The sequence below is a fragment of the Hoplias malabaricus genome, chromosome 8 (assembly GCF_029633855.1).
Source record: "Hoplias malabaricus isolate fHopMal1 chromosome 8, fHopMal1.hap1, whole genome shotgun sequence".
Classification (NCBI taxonomy): Eukaryota; Metazoa; Chordata; class Actinopteri; order Characiformes; family Erythrinidae; genus Hoplias; species Hoplias malabaricus.
In genome coordinates, this window is record NC_089807.1 from 6,389,052 (window position 1) to 6,408,524 (window position 19,473).

Sequence of the window (19,473 nt, forward strand, 5' to 3'; positions counted from 1 at the left end):
AACCCTACCCTAAACTTAACCCTAAACCCACCATAACCCTACCCTAAACTAAACCCTAAACCCTAACCCTAACCCTAACCTTATCTGAACCCCACACAAAGTATACCTCTTAAAGGCTTCTTTGTTAATAAAGAAAATGTTTCTATATAGAACCCTGGAAACTTAAAGAAACTTGCATGATTAAAAGGCTTTTGCATCTGAAGGCTTCTTCTGATTGATGGAGAATGTGCTATAAATGATTCTATTAAGCACCTTTCAGAAAAAATAGCTTCTGCACAAAAAAAAAAAAAACATTCAACTTTTGTCAAGCTTGTTACAATAGATACAATATATTTTAGTGCAATGTAGAACCCATCTCTAAAAGGTGCTATAGAAAACCACCTATAGCACATTCTCCACCCTTGTAGAACCATTATTTTTAAGTGTGTACCTCAAACTTCTTCACCTTGAAATGTAAATTTACTTTGGCTACTTTATGGTCCCCATAAGGAAGATAAGTCTCCACAATGTATGTGTGTAATACAGATATAAGTGCCCAGAGAGAGAGAGTTTTTTTTTTTTCAGTCAAAAAAGCTAAAACTGTGACCAAGACACTACTATATTTAACAGAGACAGTCATTCATTTGAATGCATTTTTGTACTTATTTTTGTTCCAAAGAGATTCTCGCTTGAGTTTTGCTGCAGACCTAATGTGAGGGCAGGGTCTCATCAAATTACTGGCTACTGATCAAGTGATTAACACATTAATGTAAGCCCCACCCACAGATTAAAATGCACACGGGTCACTGCAAGTGACCAACAAATGCCCATAATGGGTCTGTTCTGAATGTAAATGCCTGTGCGTTTCGATAATCCGGGCGGAAACAGAAGCTAATACCTGCCACCATACTGCTAATGTGTTGATTATTTTTTGTGATCACTCAGTGATCAGAAATCAGTGGTTGAAGCAGCGTAGTGGACAACACCACTGCTTTGATTCCCAGTTTAGGCAAGGCTCATTAAGATGTAACATGAACATTATTCTAAATTGGATATGAGCTGGATACACGTGCCATAAAACAAAAAGCAATGGTGGATGGTGTCCTGCTTTGGTCTGGACCCAGGGAACTGTAAACAAAAGACTGAGTTCTCATTCACACATGTGCACATTCTCTCGACTGCCACCCAGGCAAATTAGCATTCCATTCCCACGCAAACATTAGCATTCCCCTCCTAACACTGAGACAAAGAGCCAGATTCACTAGAAAGCAAAACAAGTATCAACTTTGAGAGCGGCATTTAAAATGGCATTTAATAAGAGAGCTCCTCAGAAACGCAGCAGGGTCTGATGGAAACTCACACTGTGGGTTCTCCTCAGGGAGATGTGGTTACAGGCTCGTCATAAAAGCCCCACAGAACTCAAATGAACAGCTAACTCACTAACTTAACAGGCAGCTGGGAAGAGGGTCTCTCGGCCGAGCGCTGAGGGCTTATCTCTGCGACTCTGGTCTTTATACACATCTGTCCAAGCACAAGAGTATAAGATGTTATCACTGTTCTCTGGTAAATGTGAGCACACTTTCCACAGCTGTGGTTAACCTGACCCCAAAGAGGTGCAATCACACACACAGACTATTTTGGTGAATATATATATATATATATATATATATATATATATATATATATATATATATATATATATATATATATATATATATATATATAAAGGTGACTATATTCAGACACTCCTTTGTCAGTGTGATTGTGTAGACAGGAACAACTGAGTATTTGTTTTGTAGGGCCAGATTGTGCACCATATTTGTTTACATAAGGCCATTTTGTGCAACAGAGGATGCAGCCAGTGTAGCGCTAGTTTTAACATCGCTAAGAGGACTTGTGACAGGTTTACACATACAGTAACTCTTACACAGTAAATTAACCAGTGTTAAATGAACACTCTCAGTTGATGTTGGAGTTCCACCATCACTAGGGGCCTGATGATACCCAGTCAGACCTACAGATGGTACAATTGAGGATTGTCTAAGACATAGATTTTGTCACTGAGTGCCTCAGAAAAAGCACAACAAATGAAAGTAATAACAAATACTGTATGTAGAGTTCCTGCCAGTCGACACACAACACCTGAGAAATCTCAACACAGCTGACTTCATACTGAGATTAAACTTTAGAGACAAACAGGAAAGGGGTCAGAATTCGGTCCTGACCTAATACCTTCATAATTACCTTCAGAGAGAGAGAGAGAGAGAGACCATGCTCTGTCCCTGAATAGTGCAGCAAACCCACCGTCACACTTCAACAGCTTGAAACACATAAAAACCTCATTGATGGAGAGATTAAAGCTTTGTCTTTTCTCCCGATGTGCCACACGCTTCAGATTCCCAGAGATTTAGAAACTCAGATAAAAATCAATAAATGAATCGAAAAGGAGCACATTCTGTGGCCAAACTCATTCAACAAATAAATCATCATCAGCAAATACACCGAAAAAAATAATAATCTGACCTTCGGCTCCCCTCTGGCCATTCACCACAGTGACAGAATGAAGGACGCAGAGCATGGACTCGAACAGAGAGAACCATCACAGCGTCTTTTGACTGGGGAGAATGAATGAAAGCCGAAAGATTAGGGAGTGAAATGTGTCGGGTCAGATGGACCTGTCAGAGAGCGGTAAAAAGAAAAATCTCTAAGGGGTCGCTGAAATAATGCCCAAGGCTTTCAGTACAAATCAAAGCCATGATTAGTTCAATTCAAGTCCACTTACACTAGCCCAGCCAACCAGCAGCCTTTTGTACTACACTTTCCTTACCAGGGCTTAACCTTTTGGGGAAATTATCTAATTGTAATGATTTTCTATAAATGAAAGACCAGGCTTACTATTATTACAAAGACCAAGCAGAACTGGTTTTAATTCTTAGCCACAAATGTCTGTGACCTGCTTTGGTCAAAATACCAAAGGTATCAAACAATACAACACTTTTCTTACCCTGTCCAAACAGCCATGTTCAAAATGACCAGGATGACAATGGTGAAGTGCTTACTCTTTATGTAAGATGCGGCAGAAAATCATCTCATGTTAGGCAGATCACAGAAAACTGACTGTGTTGTTTTATTTCACAGTTTGTGCATGAGTAAGAGCTCTGAATGTGTCCCTGTTAAGACACTGTTCTTCTTAATGCAGGCTAGACTTGAAAACTGGAATTTTCATTAATTAATTAATTCATTCATTCATTGTCTATAACCGCTTATCCAGTTCAGGGTCGTAGTGGGTCCAGCCTACCTGGAATCACTGGTCGCAAGGCAGGAACACACCCTGGAGGGGGCGCCAGTCCTTCACTGGACAACACACACACATATATTCACTCACAATTATGAAAATTGTTTTTTGAGTCACCAATCCACCTGCAAACGTGTGTTTTTGGACCGTGAAAGGAAACAGGAGCACCCGGAGGAAACCCACGCAGACACAGGGAGAACACACCACACTCCTCACAGACAGTCACCCGGAGGAAACCCACGCAGACACAGGGAGAACACACCACACTCCTCACAGACAGTCACCCGGAGGAAACCCACGCAGACACAGGGAGAACACACCACACTCCTCACAGACAGTCACCCGGAGGAAACCCACGCAGACACAGGGAGAACACACCTCACTCCTCACAGACAGTCACCCGGAGGAAACCCACGCAGACACAGGGAGAACACACCACACTCCTCACACAGTCACCTGGAGGAAACCCACGCGGACACAGGGAGAGCACACCACACTCCTCACAGACAGTCACTCAGAGGAAACCCATGCAGACACAGGGAGAACACACCTCACTCCTCACAGACAGTCACTCGGAGGAAACCCACGCAGACACAGGGAGAACACACCACACTCCTCACAGACAGTCACCCGGAGGAAACCCACGCGGACACAGGGAGAACTCACCACACTCCTCACAGACAGTCACCCGGAGGAAACCCACACAGACACAGAGAGAACACACCACACTCCTCACAGACAGTCACATAGAGGAAACCCACGCAGACACTGGGAGAACACACCACACACCTCACAGACAGTCATCCGGAGCAGGACTTTAACCCACAACCTCCAGGACACTACCTGCTGCAGCACTGTGGCGCCCAACTGCAATTTTGATATAAATATTTTATATATTTTGATATGTTTATCCTGTTCTTTTTACAGAATGAATATGTAATTCACTGTGGTTCAAGCAGGCAAAATGCTGGTGAGCTCCTGTAGAAGCCTCAAAATATCGTTTAATTGCAATGTTTAAACATGTAATATCAGTGAAATAAGAAAACAACAATGAAAACCTTATTTATTTAAATTCTTTTTTTGTTTGTTATTCTTTTCAGTTCCAGTGAATAACTAGAACATCTTTGCTTTCTCTGGTGAAAAGGCAATACAATATTGAATATAATTAACTGTAGACCAATTCATTTCCTTCTTCCTGAAATGATGTAAATGAGAGGTTAGTGCTTTCATAACTATCGAAAATAGTCAGAAATTTAGATGGTTTTGTTCCAGCAACAAAAAATAAGACATTTAACATAAATGTTTTCCTTCTGAAACAATGATTTGTTTTTGAGAATGAGCACTGAGAATGAGTGCTTTGTTCAGAAATCTTAAGGAGTGTTTGAAGGCTGTAAACTGTGGATTGGGTGAATCCGGCTAAATACATGCTCTTTTTTTTCTGAAAGCGTGTGTAAGTGCTTTGATGACAAACAAACTGCAGGCCCACCATATCAGCCATGCACTTTGAAGTCTAACACGCTATTTCCATGCAGAAAACAAACGTGATCCAGGGACAAGCGCATGTGTTTGTCCTAGAGTTACAACAGTGTGGAGTGTGTTTTGGCCTTGTTTATGAAAGACTGGAGTTTCTGAGAAGCCTTTTATTAAGAGTTTCAGTGAGTGAATCAAGGGCCATGCAAGAACAGGGAAAAAAAGAGCGAGAGAGAGAGAGAGAGAGAGAGAACAATTTCACAAGTGTGATGGTGATTTCAGAAAGCTTTCTAAAGTCCTGGGGAGCTCATTACTACTTGTCACGTAATCAGCGCCAATGGCAGTGCAGTAGACACACATACACACACACACACACACACACACACACACTGCAGTACAGTCTTGTCTTTATGGGACAACAACTTGTCTCTTAAGGGTATTATAGGGGTATTACCAGTCCACTGCAGCCAGCTATGCTCTCTCTCTCTCTCTCTCTCTCTCTTTCTCTCTCTGTGTGTGTGTGTGTGTGTGTGTGTGTATAGTGTGAGGCTCAACAGTGTAGTTTAAGTCTCTGATAATCTGCCTCTGTGGATTTAAGTGCGCTGACACTGCACAACACAGATGCCTATTAAAATTAATGTGCAGGTGCTTCAAAGATGGTCACTCAACGTAGTCTGCACCACATTTCACACTGAAAGAACTGTCGACAGAGCCCTAGAAGGCAGGACTTGACCATTGGATGTGATAACGCTGCTCAAAATGAGGACCCACAGGTGCAATGGGTTCATTAAAATTGGTTTGTAAGCTTCAGTTTTGTGATTGAAGTTTTGTTCTTTATTTTTGCGCTGATTTTTGTGATTGTGTAATTTGAGTGTGTGTGTGTGAAGTGTGCTGGAGGTCTTATGTGTAGAGAACATATTGCCAACCCCCACCCCATAGCAACACCCTAGCAACACACTTGCAGTCACTTTAAATCACAGGAGGCACCTTGTAACACACTGAGCAACACCCAGGCAACCAATTTGAAACACCACAGGAAACATCTAGTAACAATCTACCACTGAGGAACATCCTAGCAACAACCATGGGAATCACAGTGCCTTGTAACACACTAGTGAACTCTGATGGTACCTTTGCTGTCACTGTGATGGTGCCCTCGGGGTACATATTCAGTACTTTAGTTAGGAAACACAATTGTACCATATTCAATATGAACCTGTTATACTGATATCATGTGTTTAAAACAACAATACTGATTTAAAACTGTGGTGAGAACTCTCTGCCTCCTCCCCCTCGTCCCCAGATGAGAAGCTCGACCAGGTTGCCCGTCTGAGGAAAATTGAATATGAACAAACGAGCGCAAGAGGTGTTTTAAAACCTTGGACTGTAACAGCTAAAAAGAGTGTGCCATTTGCAAGTCTTTACTGTCCAAATCCACCACAAACATTTTGACTAGATGACGCTGGTTTTACTTTACCTATCAATTTTCCCTTCAACCATAAATGTCATGTTAGGAGGCAGCTCTTTCCTTTTTATTCACATTTTCTGTATTCAAACATTTAGTTCCACCAAATATGGGTCTGTTTAATAGTCTATGTGCCTGTTTACGAGTTTATTGCCGCCATTTGCCAGCTTCTCGAACTGTTTGTGTCACGGGGAAGTGAGGAGTAGTTTTATGTGAGGAGCGGACACACTCGCTACAACACAGACCGTTTAATAATGAAATAACAAAACAATCGAACTAGACGAGAAATACAAATTAACATGACAGGAAACAGGGCAAGCTCAACAATACGAAATAACACTACACGAATGGGGTAAGAAAGGAGTAAGAGAGACGAGCAAGAACGAGGACGAAAATATAACATAACAAACGACAAAACAAACACAATGACCGATACCAGGAAGTGAGGGAAGAGGGCTTAAATAAACAAACTAAACAAGAGACACCTGACACAGATAACAAAGGAAAATGACCAGTAGGCGGAGCAAAGGTGAAACGAGGGTGGAGATAGGAAAAACAACAAACAGACAGAGCCACATGGAAGGGGAAAACAAACAAGAAAGTGCCAGGGTGTGAGAGTTTGTTGCACCATAAGAGCTAAAGATAGGGCTAGCTTTTGAAACACATCACATCTCTAAACCACCTACTTAAGAGAAAGGCAAAACTGAAATTGCCAATACTTATTGATGTTGTCTGCCAGCTCCTTGCTTGAATATTCTGTTCCCAGTGGTGGACAAAGTACACAAACCATGTACTTGAGTAAAATCACAGATAGTCAAGGTAAAATATTGCTCCAGTAAAAGTAGAAGTCATCTTTGTAGAGTAAAAGTACAAATGTATTTACCTTCAAATGTACTTAAGCATTGAAAGTAAAAATACCATGATATATTACGCCTCTAATCTCCTATCATCACTTTTGTAACGAGACTCATGTTTAACACATTGTAGGTGAAAAGACTTTAGTATCACTCTTGGTTCCCCAGGCTTTTAATAGATTGTCATTCATTAGACTCTGAATACAGCAGAAATGGCCAAAGATTAAACACTATGAATTATGTTATATCAAATATTACATACACCCTAGGTGCTGCCCCTCCAAACCAACAGAGGTCACTTCTGTGATGGACCTATGCCATAGGCAGCATGGCCTGAGGTGCACGTCTCCAGAAATGTAACTCATCTATAAACTCCAGAAATGTCACTCATCTATGAAACTCAGATTTTTGGGTTTTGGAATTTTCCTTCTGGTTTTGACTTCGCTTCATGTGTTGCGTTCAATAATTCTCCAACTGACTCTCACCCTCTATGAGTGACTTGTGACATCTAGCTACAGATCCGCAAACTGTGTATATGAACGAATAGTAGTTACTGACTCAAATACAAAACAGTCTAATCATTTTGTTAATTTATAATGGTTTTAAAGTGATTACTAGCCGTCTAACATTCACAAAATACTTGATAAAAACAAAGCCTGCCTTTGGTTTATTGGTTTAAGGCAGAGAAATATTTTCACTTGTTTTAGCGTGGCTGCTGTGTTTCTTCGTCTCCTAGCAACGGAGTTGCTGTGTGTCACATGGAGAGCTGTGCAAAGCAGGGAGATTTGTTCATGATATGAGCACACAACCCAAAAAGTAATGGCAAACTTTCATAATGTAATGGAGTAAAAGTAAAAAGTCACCCTAAAACTCAAATACTTCAGTAAAGTACAGATTCATAAAGTATTTAAGTACAGTAACAGATTACATTTACTTCATTACTGTCCACCACTGTCTGTTCCACATTAAATAGAAGGCTATGCAAAGCTAAAGATAGCACCAGGGTTTATGAACAAAACCTGCTTTTGAAATAATTTTTATTCCCCATCTGTTAAAACACACAACCATGTGTACATCATGTCTCTAAAACATCTACTTACCCTAGCCAGTTTAAATTCTCCGTTCCACCTTAAATAGGTGAATATTCCTATTTACACAATCCTTACACCTTAATTTGTTTAAAACCCACACAAAGAAGCATATTAATCTCTCTCTCTCTCTCTCTCTCTCTCTCTCTCTCTATATATATATATATATATATATATATATATATATATATATATATATATATATATATATATATATATAATGTTTTGCTGTTACCTGTTCACAAGAACATTAGAAAATTCTGCAGCTGTTTTGTAGTTTTGCTGTTTTGCTTTTTGACTCTTGTACAATCTAGCATATTCCCTGTTTATGTGTTCAACCCGGTGGGTTAGAACTGTAATGGACAGAGTGTGGGATATGAAAAGAGCTCAGCTCTGGACTGGGCTCTTCTCAAAGACAATATATATGCTTCAGCACTGTTCTCATGCATGCCAGTGCTTCAACTTAGCACACACTGGACATTTTATTACTGAGTACCATAAATATAATACAGATTGCTCCTTAAAGTTGTGTTGATTCATAGACTCAATTTAACATCCAGGACCTATGCCGTGTTCTTTTTATCTTACACAGATCTGTAATTAAATCTTATGAATATTCACCCCTGCTACTGGAGAAGAGTTTGTAATGTCCCTCTAGGGAACAAAACTGGACTTTAAACTACTGCTGTACTATTAAAGGTAAATTTACACTGTCTGTACCTCAATACGGGCCTCAAATAATACGGACTCCACAAGGAGAGATTTGGAAAAAGTTAAATAAACACATTCACACACAGAGTATCACTGGAATAATGTTATTAGGTTTTATTCTAATGTTTTGTTGTTTGTTTGTTTTTTAGCAAATAAACACTTACTGCTTGTCACAATTAATGGAGGGGACTGACGGAGGGGACTGACGGAGATGGACACACTTGCTAAAACACAGATACTTTAATTTAACAAAACAAAGAAACTTTAACAGAAAGATAACATACAGGGAGCTAACAGAGACAGACACAGAGAGGTAAGCAGACTAAACTTAAATACAAAGAACTAGACAGACTAAACCTAAAACGGAGAACTAAAGCAAACATGAAAGACAGACAGACTAAAGACCTTGACAGAGATACTAAACAGAGACCTAGACAGGGATTTTTCACAAATACGTAGAACGCTAAGTAACACAGAGAGCTAAAGCTAAACCTAAACACAGAGCTAAATATGACACTTAACACAGAGGGCTAGAGAAAACACAATAGACAGACTTAATAACATGACACAGGAAACGACTGAGACAGACAGACCAGACTGGGAAACATGACACGGCAACAATGGAAAAGAACCAACATGACTTGGGGAGAGAAACGAAACGACATGATAAGGAATGAGAAAGACACAAACCGACATGACTAGGAAACAAAACGACTTGACTTGGAGTGAATGACCGATGCACAGAAGTGACACAAGGGAGCTTAAATACATGAACAGACGAGACACACCTGAAACAGATAACGAGGATGGCGGACAAGAAGGCGGGAAAAAAGGTGGGACATGGGCGGAGACAAGGACAACAACAAAGAGAGCCATGTGCTGAGAGAGCACATGGCAGGGAAAACAGACATGACAGGACGAGTGCGTGACACTGCTCAGATTAATAGCTTTTTAAATCTATATATATCTTTAATAATATATAATCTATATATATATATATATATATATAAGTGAAGCGAATGCAGACCTCCACACTCAACAAACTGGCATCACCATAGTAACTATTTTGTACACCACAGCAAAGAGCAATGAGTGACATAGTGTTTTCTTCAGTATATACACTTTTTGCTTCATTATTGTTGTATGTTTATGTTTATTTGTTTGCTTTTTTGTCGCACATGGATTAAATAGTGATGTTAAAGTGATTGTGAGGTCACAAAAATTAATGCTTAGGAGTAATATAGGTACACTCACAGTTGGCACTGATCTCCTTTCACTCCTTTTGTGGTGCAGAAGCACTGGCCAGATGTCACATGGCATGAGTTAGAATGGCCATTGCATCTGCAGGCTGTGAGGAGAGAGAGAGAGAGAGAGAGAGAGAGAGAGAGAGAGAGAGAGAGAGAGAGAGAGAGAGAGAGAGAGAGAGAGAGAGGAGAGATTGTGAAATGATTATATGTTTAATTATTTAAACTTTAAGTACACTAGGCACACCATGAAGAACATTTTTTCCAATGATGTCTTGAAATAATGCTCATGTTAACAACAGAATAAAAGACACATCAACACAACAAGTGAACAAGAACCCATGCAAGGACAGCTAATTAGGAGGAATAAGTCAAAATATTAGATGATTTGTTATCCATAAACAAGCTGGGCAGAGTTAGCAAGTGAGCAGGTGATTATGACGACTAGCAGGACAGGGCTTCATCCCTGGGCTGAGTTCTCCTCTTCCTCATCTCTGATGCAGTCCTCATTAGAGGTGATCAGACACTAATCTGAGTGTTCCACAGCTTGGCAGAGGGCAGGAGTTGTGGGGATGCATTACTCTGGAGTCTGAGCCCATTAAGGAGATTAGCATCAGCGAGGTGTGGCAAGAGGACAACAACAAAACACCAGGCCTTTCCCTTCATTACAGAGAACTGACAGCTGCGGGGCACTTTAGTTTACCCGCTCATCCTGAACTAAATCTGCTGTGCAGCTTCCTTTGTGCGACACTAACTCTTAGGAGGTAAACATTTGCTCTTTATTACTTTTAATAAGTATGAGATTACAGTATTAAATTGTTTTAAAATAAATTGTAATTATGCAAGAAAGTGCAGGTTCAAGTCACCAAAAAAAATTGTTTTCCTTTAAAGCCTATGAACTCACGCAATTGTCTAACAGAGCTTCAAGGGCCACTGTAGCTCACAAAAAACATCCAGTTTAAGAGCCACAGTGGCCCTCAAGGCTCTGCAAAATGTCCAGACCACTGTGGACATTCACATTGATGCAGATGAGGCTTTCAAAGAGAGAGAGAGAGAAGCATAGAGACTGGCATAGAGAGAGTAAAAGGACACAATGTCTTGAGGCCTTGTTGCTAAAAGGCAGATCTATCTGCTCATGTTTCACTCACAGTGGCCTGCACTCACTCTTTCTCCCAGGCCAGGAATAGAGGAATCTATCATATGCACAATCAGATCAAATTACAGAATGTACTGTTGTGTTTTGCCAGATTACAGAAGCTGCTGTACTGGGGTGACTTTAGACAAGTTCTAATTATATTAAACAGCTCAACACAACATGAAACCCTGTGGTCTGTTCTAACAGAGGCTCAGATCATCACTGACACAAACACTGCTATAGAAACAGTATGGTACAGTAAAAACCACAAACAGTTCACATAGGAGATGAGGTTTGGGCAAAGGAGCAACATCTGACTGCTCAAAGCGGACATAACCCCTTCTAACCCCTTTCCACATGTGAACACAGTTCCTGTGTCTTAATGTAACACCTGTGTCCTGCTGTGGTCAAAATACCACAAGGATCAAACACAACAACAGCATTTTTCTCCCCTGTCTAAACAGTCCTGTTCCTTTAAAGGGCAATTAGTCACTGTTTACCCAGACCCAGCTGGTCAGGTCTCATTTTTAATGTCCTTTTATTTTTAACACCCATTTTTTGTCTCTAACCATTAGTCATCACCAATTGATCAGGCAGTGGTGTTAAAAATTCAGACTTAAATTGCATATCAGTATACATTAACGGGGCATTTATAGATGTGCAATTTGCAAAAGAATACATCCCTTTAGCTTGATGTACCAAGGCACTTTTTTTTTGAGATTTGTACTTGTAGAATGAGCTCAGAAGCTGATTCAGTCTTTTTTTCTTATAAAGCTCCCCAACTCTGGAATGAACTTCTAGAAAATGTTTGAGACACAGTCACAATCTTCAATCTTCAATCAAATTCTTAGCTAAAAACTCATTTGTTTAGTTTACTCTTTTGGTAGTTAATGCTGCCCCATGGATAAAGGCAACAGATCCGGGGGGTCCATGGACATAGGGAATTATAGTAAACTGAGACGCTGGTGTCGTCCGTCGCTTCACGAGTTCACTCAGGTTTGTTGACGGTGGAGCGGAGGGATGACAGTGTTTCAGGAAGCTCCCGCCTCTGTGTGTCCTTCTGGTTCCTCTCCCTTTAGTTAAAGCTGTTGTAGTCAGATCTGCCGGAATCATTAGCCACACTCTGGAAATGTTCATATTTTCTGCTTTACATTCACCCAAACAGATCACAACTAATTCCATCCCTTTACCTTTTTCCAAGTGGATGACCACACACCTGTCCGGCTGGACACTGATTGGATGACTGTCGACCAGCTACTGCCACTTGCCTTGGAGCTACTACACTGAAGTTTTCATGGACTCCTAACTATTATTTCTACTAATATTATTAATAAGAGTAATAATAATATCATCATCATCATCATTATTGCTTACATTATACTGTGATTGTATCAGTACACATGAGCGTAACAGCAGACCTGTATTTGTAGGTAGATTGACCAGAGGAGGATAGGTCCCTGCTGTGTGAGCCTTGGTTCTTCCCCAGGTTTCTTCCTCAGCTCTGAGGGAGATTTTCCTTGCCACTGTCACCCCTGGCTTGCTCTCCTGAGGGTTTTATCTCATGTTAAGACTTCTGTCTTTACTGGAATTCTGTGAAGCTGCTTTGTGACAACATCCGCTGTAGAAAGCGCTGTACAAATAAATTTGGTTTGATTTGATGATATGATTTTTTAAGGATACAGGACAAGACAGCTGTTTACATTTTACTGAACTGTTCCCTAGATGCCTTGATTAGAAATATCAGCACTTACATTCTGCTTCTCACTCTCCAGGCACAGTTCTGCAGAACACACTCAACAAATAAACACCATCTGAGCTCCAGTGTGCTCCAGCGCAGTGCGTCCAAAGAGAGTCACACATCTTCTGGACAGTTTTCACATACGCTATGAGCTTGAACGCACACATGCTTAACTCTATAGGAGATATGTGTGTGTGTGTGTCTGGGTGTGTAGGTAAGTGGTGGGGAATGCATCATTCCAAAGGCGCAGCTCCTCATGGATGCCATGTGTATATGAAGATTTATGGTTAAATTATGATGTGTAAAATGCACTCACATAATGGGGAAGGAGCAGCACAGCAAGGAGCTGCTGCTTCAGCATTTACACACACACACAGCTATGGGCAATAGGGACTACACACACACACACACACACACACAATTGCTCATCCGTTGTGGGGACATTAATTTGACATGTATTATTTGGCCTAACCTTAACAATAACTACTAATAGCTTATCACTTACACTAATTCTAACCCTAATCCTAGTCCTTAACCTTAACCACAACTACTAGCAACATAACCCTAACTTACCATAACCTTAACCCTGACCAGACCCTAACCCTTACCCTAACATCTGTGGGGATTAACAATCCCTATAATGAGACAGTAACCTAGCACACACACACACACACACACACACACAGCCAATAGTAAAAGCAAAAAACAAAGAAGGAATACACCCTGGAGGATGCGCCAGTAAATCACAGGGCAACACAGACACATTTACTCACACATTCACACCTACGGACACTTTTTGAATCACCAATTCACCTACCAATGAGTGTTTTTGGACCGTGGGAGGAAACAGGAGCACCCGGAGGAAACCCACGCAGACACAGGGAGAACACACCACACTCCTCACAGACAGTCACCCGGAGGAAACCCACGCAGACACAGGGAGAACACAGCACACTCCTCACAGACAGTTACCCGGAGGAAACCCACGCAGACACAGTGAGAACACACCACACTCCTCACAGACAGTCACCCGGAGGAAACCCACGCAGACACAGGGAGAACACACCACACTCCTCACAGACAGTCACCTGGAGGAAACCCACGCAGACACAGGGAGAACACACCACACTCCTCACAGACAGTCACCCGGAGGAAACCCACGCAGACACAGGGAGAACACACCACACTCCTCACAGACAGTCACCCGGAGGAAACCCACGCAGACACAGGGAGAACACACCACACTCCTCACAGACAGTCACCCGGAGGAAACCCACGCAGACACAGGGAGAACACACCACACTTCTCACAGGCAGTCACCCGGAGCGGGACTAGAACCCACAACCTGCAACACTACCTGCTGCACCACCGCACCACCCCAAAACCCTGTTCTGTGCCTTTGTATCATCACTCTTGCAACTCCTTTTGCTATACATCCTAAGGATTTGGACACCTCTTATGATTCTATTGTTGCTTTTAATTTAACTGTTTTATTTTTCTCTAAAGCAATTTTGGAGGCACTTGCCTCTTATAATGAATGACTTTTTTAACATGCACCAACAGTGAACACAGATGCTTACATGTGCACACTCAGGTTTGTATAATCTCTATAGAAAAGAATGAATAGAACTGATAAAAGGAAAAGAAAGACTGAATAGTAAAATGAAAGGAGGATAAGTCCCCACAATGTGAGTGAATCCTAGCACACCCACACACACATTTAAAAACAATACACAAAAAAAGGCTCATTCTACAGTTTACATCACTTATTAATACTGTGACATCTCAGTCCCAAGTTTGCAGTTATTAGCAGTTTTCATATGATCTCAGACTAAAGTAGAAAAGAATGAAATGAAATGCAAAGCCTTGGAGCTACTGCACACAAGCTTAATATTACCATCCCCAATGCCAAGAGTCTGCCAGGAAGGATTAAATTCATTCAGCATTGGGCTGTAGAACAGCGGAAACATCTGCAATACTATTTTTAGTGAGTGCCATCAATAATAATAATAATAATAATAATAATAATAAAAATAATAATAGGCGGCACAGTGGCACAGCAGATAGTGTCACAGTGACACAGCTCCAGGGACCTGGAGGTTGTGGGTTCGATTCCCACTCCGGGTGACTGTCTGTGAGGAGTGTGGTGTGTTCTCCCTGTGTCTGCATGGGTTTCCTCCGGGTGACTGTCTGTGAGGAGTGTGGTGTGTTTTCCCTGTGTCTGCGTGAGTTTCCTCCGGGTGACTGTCTGTGAGGAGTGTGGTGTGTGCTCCCTGTGTCTGTGTGGGTTTCCTGTGGGTGACTGTCTGTGAGGAGTGTGGTGTGTTTTCCCTGTGTCTGCAAGGGTTTCCTCCGGGTGACTGTCTGTGAGGAGTGTGGTGTGTTCTCCCTGTGTCTGCATGGGTTTCCTCCGGGTGACTGTCTGTGAGGAGTGTGGTGTGTTTTCCCTGTGTCTGCAAGGGTTTCCTCCGGGTGACTGTCTGTGAGGAGTGTGGTGTGTTCTCCCTGTGTCTGCATGGGTTTCCTCCGGGTGACTGTCTGTGAGGAGTGTGGTGTGTTCTCCCTGTGTCTGCATGGGTTTCCTCCGGGTGACTGTCTGTGAGGAGTGTGGTGTGTTCTCCCTGTGTCTGCGTGGGTTTCCTCCGGGTGACTGTCTGTGAGGAGTGTGGTGTGTTTTCCCTGTGTCTGCGTGGGTTTCCTCCGGGTGACTGTCTGTGAGGAGTGTGGTGTGTTCTCCCTGTGTCTGCGTGGGTTTCCTCCGGGTGCTCCGGTTTCCTCCCACAGTCTAAAAGCACATGTTGGTAGGTGGATTGGCAACTCAAAAGCATCCATAGGTGTGAGTGAATGTGTGTGTGTTGCCCTGTGAAGGACTGGCGCCCCCTCCAGGGTGTGTTCCCGCCTTGTGCCCAATGATTCCAGGTAGGATCTGGACCCACTGCGACTCTGGACTGGATAAGGGTTACAGATAATGAATGAATGAATGAATAATAATAATAAATAAAAACCTCACAACAATGTTCCAATATCTATTTGCAATATTAATAGAGGAGCTCATACCTTCCAGATCTACAGAAATTTTGAATGAGTGTGGAATATGTAGCACCACATAACTATAACTCCATCCTCACCTGAGGCCTAAATACAAACACATGGCAAAGAGTTTCCACAATCTGTTTGCAACTACTTCTCGCACTAAATCGAATGCAAAACACGGCCCTCTTTCCGCTGTGTGATTAGGCCGGGCCTGTGAGAGAGACAGAGAAGGAAAAAAGGAGGGAAGAGAGAACGCGGATGGCCCTTGTGCTGACAAAGTGAGCAGTCGTTCTCCTGGATCTGGCTTTTGATATAAATCTGATTTCTCCGTCTCTGTGCAGGCCCCCGTGGAGACTACAATTTCTCACACGACTGAATCCAACTTCTCGCACTTAAGGGACACAACACTCCAGATACTCACACAGAACCGGAGCTCAGAAAAAAAAAAAAACACAGGGGGACGAGAGGAGATGCAGTTATAGAGAACGAACGTGTGTGTGTGTGTAGACTGTGTTTAAACTAAATTTTACTTTCTAAAGAGAACAAACAAATGCACACTTCAGTGCACAGAGGACGTCCTACAATATTTAATTGTTACTTAATATTTAACTTGTGATATTTTACCAGGAGTTCAAAATTTTCTACAAACTGTATTCCCTCTCTTTTTAAAAAGCAGTAGTTACACATCCATTTCACGACCTTCATTCTAAACGTCTGTCCCTAATTTAAAAATTCCACTCAAGTCCAGCTCCATAAAATATACATAAAATACAAAAACCTGTGCTACCATCTTTTCTCATCTCCTTTTACACATCAGTGGGAAGTAAAAAGAGAAAAGGCCTTTCCAGTCCGTTTGAGCTGTGAAGAAAAAGCCTGTGTGTGTGTGTCTCTGATGAGCTGAACCCTGTGCGACCTGTTCTCCAGCAGGTCATGGCCTCCCAGCTCATTAGCAGACTAATTGACACTTTATTCCAGCTTTTGTACCCAGCAGTGAACGGGCAAGTTCGGAGAGTCTGGAGAGCGACGGAGAAGTTATTAGTCCAGCAGACTCGAGAGAAACTGCAGTGGAACATGGTAAAAACACAGTAAAATCATCTGTGTTAGGGATGGAAACCTCTTTAGGCTTCGTCTGAAGTTACTACAACTCACTAAACCTGTATTTACTCCGTAATAAGTGAAAAGAACGGAACAATCAGTGATTCTTCCAGTGTATGCTGAATGCTGAATCTATTAAAAGTCTTTTTTTTCAGTGCATGCGCACATTAATTTGGGGATTTGGAGACCACCAACTCAAATACTATAAAACAAGACCAGCAAATCACTTCTATGTGGGCTGCCTAAGTCTGAAAATATGCGATAAATAGAGCTTCTGATGTCAAGTGCAGAGACTTTTGAACTGTTCCACCACCTCATCTGAGGCTCTCCAATCACAGCGCTGGACTCACATTTATCTGAGAGCACATAGGAAATTTTAAACATAGCAAAAGAAAAAACATTGAGAAAATATGAATGCACAAAAAAGAAGACAACCGAGCAAAAAGTGATGAAATCCAGGGCTTCTGCTCCTCACTCCTCACTGCTGTGCGCTCGGGTCAGGGGGAACCACAACTGTTCCAAACAGGGCTGTTTAGACAGGGGCAGAACGCTGATGTGAGGTTAGGTCCTTGTAGCATTTTGCCTACAGAAGATCACAGACGTTCCATTAAGACACAGTGTTCACTGGTGTGAAATGGTGGGGGCTGTGTCCCCTTTAAAATTCTATTTCCTCCAGTTATATAATAATTCAGCTTGTTTTCTGAGTATGATCGGCGTTCTCATCTGCTGCTCAGTGGAGTTATGATGAGAACGTATGAATAATCAAGTGGCTGTTATTAGCTAATTAGCCCCTGCACACTATTAATTAAACCCATGTCTGTACGGCTATGAAAGTTCAGGTTTTAGGCAACATTCTTTAATTAAATATATACCTGACAGATCACTTCAATCTTTATCTGTAATTATACAAGTTTCACAGCACTGTAAGAGTGTCTTCCAAAATGACATCCAAAACACACTCTATAGGCGTATACACTCTTACAATCAACAAGTGCTGTTTGTTTATATTCATACATTCACAGGAAGGGCTTTTTAAACACAGTACAGACATTTCTTGCTTAATGCTTATACCATAACTGCACCAACTGAGCCGATGTTACAGATGTGAGAGTGTAGGTCTTATTAGCTATACAGAGATACAGAGCGGTAAATATACAGTGTCGAAACAGAAAGATCTACATCACAGAAACCCAGTGTTTTGGTGAAGACGGTGTCATTTGAAACTTTAGATTCAAAAATAAGAGCAAAATTCAGTGATTTTTGTGTCATTTTATGGTAAGTGCTACATAGTTTTGAAAATGACCATTGTCAAAAAAGTCTAAAAAAAAATACACTACGTTCACAATCGCTAGCATAGACATCACCATCTTTAAATCCTCTAAACCAAAAGTCACACGTTCTTCGGGATACAACATCATCTTCAAAAACAATGTACATTCTTTGCAGCACTTTTTCCTGATGGAACTCACAATGAATGCAGTGACCAATTAAGTGTAATATGTTAGGGTGACCAGACGTCCTCTTTTACCAGGACATGTCCTCTTTTTTAGACTTAAAAAAACGTCCGGGCGAAATTTCACAAACGTCTGGGATTTTGTTTTTCTGGCACTTACATAGAACTTGGAGAAGCGTTTCATTCACAAACTAGTCCCGCCCTCCTCTACTCCGATTGGTTCGCTTGAGTGAGAAGGGGGCGTGGAGAATTAGCCTAAAATCTTCTGATTGGACGGTCTGACTGTAGCGCTACCGTTATTGGTCGATAACCTTCTCTGTAAACATTTAATTGGTCAGTCTGCAGTCCTTGTTTACGTCAGGCAAAGCTCATGTACCTCCCCTCATCTCGAGCATGTATCTTTACACTTATATAGCGCCTTTCTAGACACCCAAGGACGCTTTACAATCCACACTGCTCAGAACACTCAATCCACACACACACTGGTGAGAAGCGGCAGGCAAACGCGCACAGCGTACTCTCGACCAGGAACGACCGTCCACCTGGAGGACTGCATCGGGCACTAGGGTTTCACCCAGGACAGAGTGCCAATCCATATCTGGGCTCACACTCATTCACTCACACACCAGGACAGTTATTAGACAGAAGCCAATTCACCTACCCTCCATGTTTTTGGACTGTGGGAGGAAACCGGAGCCCCCCGGAGGAAACCCACGCAGACACGGGGAGAACATGGAAACTCCACCCAGATGGGACTTGAACCCAAGATCCCAGCGCTGGGAGGCGAACGTGCTCACCACTAAGCCACCGTGCCGCCCGTAGCAGCTATGCCGAAACATAAATGTAAGTTCACGGATGAATTAGAAAAGAAATTCCCATGTTTTCCCAAGTGTAGCAAATAAAGGTGTAAAGG

The 19,473-nt window shown here is 41.9% G+C and overlaps 1 protein-coding gene across 1 annotated transcript in view; it reads right to left on the reverse strand.

Annotated features, from left to right (window-relative positions):
* Nucleotides 1-19,473, reverse strand: part of atrnl1a (attractin-like 1a) — a 301,564-nt gene that overhangs the window by 188,525 nt on the left and 93,566 nt on the right. Inside the window, exon 21 of the mRNA XM_066679153.1 lies at nt 10,117-10,210. Coding sequence (XP_066535250.1) covers nt 10,117-10,210 — 94 coding nt within the window. The remainder of the gene's footprint in view (nt 1-10,116; nt 10,211-19,473) is intronic.